The following is a 4,894-nucleotide window of genomic DNA, read 5'->3' as shown; positions in this document are numbered from 1 at the left end:
AATGTCTCCTTTAAAATGAAAATATTATAATCTTAATTCAAGTGATGAAGGATTTCGACAGTCTGACAGTTATCAGTGTTGAGCACATATTGTAAGTTTAATCCTGCCTGGTTAAACCTAGAATCCTACACTAACCCCAAGAAAAGTGGTTCTCTGATTTAAAGAAAGTACACTTTTTGGGGGGTTCAGTCTGAGTCCCAGACACACAGATTTTCTCCATGATGACGCAGATGAGGGAGAGAGTTGGCCCATGGGTGTCTCTTCAACCCTCTGCTTTGCCTCATACCCCTGATCATGCACACCAACCACTGTTGAGTACATTGATGTGGTTTGTACGCATGTAAGCAAGCATAGTACCTTGGTGTAAAGTTCAGGAAAGAACGGGAGATGGCTGCAGGGAGACTGCACTTGTGCTGCTGTGAGAAAACGATCATCAAGTTTTGAGAGCATGACCGCTTGCCTCTCTTCAGGCCAATCTAAGCTTAGTCTGGCTTCCTCATCCTGATCTGAAGAATTCACACAGGAATTCTTTTGTAGACGACACATGCTCAACAAACACGACTTCTGAAGACAAATAAGCTGTTTGGCATGCATTTCTGGCGTTTATTTATGGACTGATGCTACACCACGTCATGTCGTCTATATGTCCAGCCAATCGTATTTGCATGTTTAGATACATTGTTCAGACACCGGCTCACGCAGAAGCTTTTCCATAGACATCAATGTCATGATGCAGTGTTGAGTTCCACTCGAAAGGGAACGAAGAGTCAGAGAACTAAAATCACAAACATGTAATTCCCAAACGTACTGTGGCAGGATTAAAATAATAATGTGCTGCTTTTGGTTAAGTAACAATCAATCTGAAGGCTGTAAACACATGTTTAGGATTGGAGAAGACAGTTTAAAATGACCAATAAAAAAACACATTTGTTGATCACTTACTGCTTAACAAAACACTGTATACCAACAGTGACCGTATACGTTGTGTCAATCTTTAATGCTTGCCTGAATCAGAAGCTCATGAGATTGTTCAGCATCTTCAAGACCGTTGCACTTATCTGTGATTGAAATGTGTGTGTGTGTGGGCAGATGCCAGGATCAGTGTCCAGTTGGCTCGTACGGTGTGGGCTGCAGACAGGCGTGTAGCTGTGTGAACGGTGCCCAGTGCTATCATGTGAGCGGAGAGTGTCTGTGTGAGCCGGGATACACGGGTGAGAGCTGCGAGGAGCGCATCTGTCCGGAGGGGCTGTACGGTCTCAAGTGTGACAGGAGGTGCCCGTGTCACGCCAGTAACACACGCAGGTAAGACAAACACTGCACATGTGCTTCAGCTTCTTCTCTTAATGCAGTGATTACATGGCACAGGCTCAGGGTCACTGACAGGAATCATGAAGTCTGTTTTCTGTCCGGTGGCTCTGTCTGTGCAGCAGTGTTAATTTTGACAGCAAATTTTTATTTAGTTTTAGTCATAGTCTTTTGACTAAAATGGCATTTAGTTTTAGTCATATTTTAGTCATCTGAATTGTTTTTAGTTTTAGTCTAGTTTTAGTCGACTAAATATAATACGATTTTAGTCGACTAAATCTACAGTAAATTTAGTCGGCTAAAATCTAATGGGTTTAGTAACAGTGTAATGCATTTATTAAGCATTTCTCCAAAATTTCCAAACTCATTATATAGTTTTAATATTAAGGTTTTATCATGATAGACACTGATTTAACTGCTGTGACACACAACATGCCTTTATGTTAAAATTAAATAAAACCACTTCTCATAAAGAACAAGAATATGGTCTTCGTTTTAATTAAATACCAATGGTTATACAGGATAATTATGCATTCTTTATAGCAACTTGTTTACCATATTCTTCATTCTTTCAAGCAGACATTTATTTCAATAAATAAATTTAGATTAATCTTTAGGGCTACTAAAGTGTTTCAGTCAAGAGCAGTGCTGATTTTCTGTCTTTCTGTTGTTGCTTGATTAACATCAATGACACGGACAATAGTAACTAGCCTAAATTAGGCTGCTGTCCCTTTAAAACCGAATGCACGGATGCAATGTCCTGATACACGTTCTCCCTGCTGTTTACGTTCACTTAAGACGTAATCAACTGTGTTTACGGGAATACTCGTCAAAATGGACAATTCGACATCATTTTGTGTGTAATTCTCCGTATACGCGCGCTATGAGACGCGCATTCTGTGTGTGTATGCTCCAGTGTCTGCGCTCAGAAAACCGGACCGAATTGAGCTCTCTCTCGCGTTGTCAGATTTATCTATATGTCTGCTCTTCTCTTACTCCCACATATTGACATTTTTTAATGTTTTATGCGACGTACAGCAAGTGTATTTTAGCTTATGTCCCGCTGGTTCATGTACGTATCTAACCTCCGAACCACGCAGCAGATTCGTTCTGAAATTGAATGAATCTCTTCCCAAATCGTCCCTCACATTTTCGTCTAGTTTTTATTCGTTGACGAAAATGTCAATATATTTTCGTCATAGTTTTTGTCATTCAAAAAGAGTTTTAGTTCGTTATCGTCTCGTTGTCGTCAGTGAAAAAAATGTCGTTGATGAACATTATGACGAAAATTATTCGTCAACGAAATTAACACTGCTGTGCAGGCGAGAAAACCTGCATTAGTTGCTCCAAAATTAAATTAATCAAATAGCTGGTGAGTTGATGAGGATCAGACAGGACATCTGAGGTCCATGGCCTGTTACACAAAGCTAGTTCAACAAACTTTAAAATGCCATTATAATGTAATCTTTCAGTTTAGAGTTGACAAAACCAAACAAATCCAGCCCGGTTGAGATCGGCTTCAGCGGGTTCACACTGCTTACTATAAACATTCTCTGTCAACTCAGGGTTTGATTGAGAGTTTATTAACCTTTCTTTATTTAGTGACAACTCACACAATGAATACGAAAAAAAAAAGATAACAATAAGCACAAGAATAATAATACTGATACATTTAAAAATAAAACATTATAATAACATTTAATTAAAAATAATTAATAACACAAATAAAGAAATATATACAAAGGGTTATTAAATTATTACAAGAGTTTATGCCTAACCAATCACGCGGAACATGGAGAGTGTCAGTTTGATTCACTTCACGTGAGACTCGGCACAATTCACTTTTCTGCTGAAGTTCATTATGAAAGATATCATGAATTTAAATGCAATTACAAGGCAAGAAAAAACACTGCTCTGTACATATCTGACAGAATTAATGCAAGTGAATCAACTCAAATCACATTTACATTTACATTTAATCATTTAGCAGACGCTTTTATCCAAAGCAACTTACAGATGAGAACAATAGAAGCAATCAGACCAACGGGAGAACAACAACAGTACACAAGTGCCATGACAAGTCTCAGTTAGTCTAGCACAGTACACGTAAGCTAGGGTGTTTTTTTTTTTTTTTAAATAATAGAATGGAATAGAATAGGTTGTGCAGCTTGCTCTGACAGGAAGGGTCTAATCTTCCTAATGTTGTATAAGGCAAATCTGCAGGACTGGGCCGTTGTAGCAATATGGTCTATGGAGCTTAACTGATCATCGATCACAACTCATAAGGTTTCTGGCTGTCCTGGAAGGAGTTATGGTTGAAGAACCCAGCTGTATAGAGCAGTTGTGATGAAATGATGGGTTTGCTGGAACCACAAGTAGTTCTGTCTTAGTAAGGTTGAGCTGAAGGTGATGGTCCTTCATCCAGCTAGAAATGTCTCTCAGACAGGCTGCAATGCGAGCAGCTACCATCGGATCATCTGGTTGGAATGAAATGTAGAGTTGAGTGTCATCAGCATAGCAGTGATAAGAAAAGCCTTGCTTCTGAATGACAGATCGAACCGTGCCGTGCCGTACTGAGCCGTGCCGAGCCGAGTCGTACCACGCAGTGGAAAAGGACCATTAGAAACCTCACCTCCAAGACACCCTGAAGGATCTACCTGAGAGGTAGGACTTGAACCAGAGGAGTGCGGTTCCTGAGATGCCCATCTTTCTGAGGGTGGACAGGAGAATCTGGTGGTTAACTGTGTCAAAAGCAGCAGACAGATCCAGCAAGATGAGTACTGAGGATTTGGAAGCTGCTCTTGCCAGTCTCAGGGCTTCAGTAACCGAGAGCAGGGCAGTCTCAGTTGAGTGGCCGCTTTTGAAGCCAGATTGGTTGCTGTCCATGAGGTTGTTCTGTGCAAGAAACATAGAGAGTTGGTTGAACACAACTCGCTCAAGTGTCTTTGCAATGAATGGAAGAAGGGAAACCGGTCTGTAGTTTTCTAAAAGTGCTGGATTTAGAGAAGGTTTTTTAAGCAGTGGGGTTACCTGAGCCTGTTTAAATGCTGTGGGAAATGTACCAGAGGGAAGAGAGGTGTTGATAATGTGAGTAAGCACAGGTATGACTGAAGAAGAAATGGCCTGAAGGAGGTGAGTGGGGATAGGATCAAGTGGACAAGTAGGATGATTGGAAAGGATAAGTTCGGAAATGTCCGTCTCCGAGAGTGGAGAGAAGGAGGAGAGAGAGTGTGTATTAGTCGTTATGAAGTTATCATCAGTTTGTGGTGTGGGGAATTGGTCAGTGATGGTTCTTGTTTTATTTGTGAAGAAAATTGCAAAGCCATCAGCTGTAAGAGTTAAACCATAGAGGATAGGCGAGAGGGAAAGAGTGAGCGTAGGTTACGTCGAAAGGTGACCTGTGGAGGAGTATGTGCTGTGTCAGGAGTTAGTGTGAGGTTAGAAGTGATGAGGAAGTGGTCTGAGGTGTGCAGTGGAGTAACTAAAGTGTTGTCAGTGGAGCAATAGCGTGTGTAGATGAGGTCCAGTTGGTTACCTAATTTGTGAATAGCCATAGTAGACACTCGCTTGAGATCAAATGAGGCGAGCA

General features: G+C 40.8%; 1 protein-coding gene across 1 annotated transcript in view; it reads left to right on the top strand.

The window, feature by feature from the left end:
- LOC107705845 (multiple epidermal growth factor-like domains protein 10) overlaps positions 1-4,894 on the top strand; it is a 35,934-nt gene that overhangs the window by 12,804 nt on the left and 18,236 nt on the right. The window contains exon 7 of the mRNA XM_016509341.1: positions 1,090-1,302. Coding sequence (XP_016364827.1) covers positions 1,090-1,302 — 213 coding nt within the window. The remainder of the gene's footprint in view (positions 1-1,089; positions 1,303-4,894) is intronic.

The sequence above is a fragment of the Sinocyclocheilus rhinocerous genome, unplaced genomic scaffold (assembly GCF_001515625.1).
Source record: "Sinocyclocheilus rhinocerous isolate Xijiao unplaced genomic scaffold, SAMN03320098_v1.1 scaffold924, whole genome shotgun sequence".
NCBI classification, from domain to species: domain Eukaryota; kingdom Metazoa; phylum Chordata; class Actinopteri; order Cypriniformes; family Cyprinidae; genus Sinocyclocheilus; species Sinocyclocheilus rhinocerous.
Note: the sequence above shows the minus strand (reverse complement) of the source record. Positions and strands in the feature narration are given on the sequence as shown.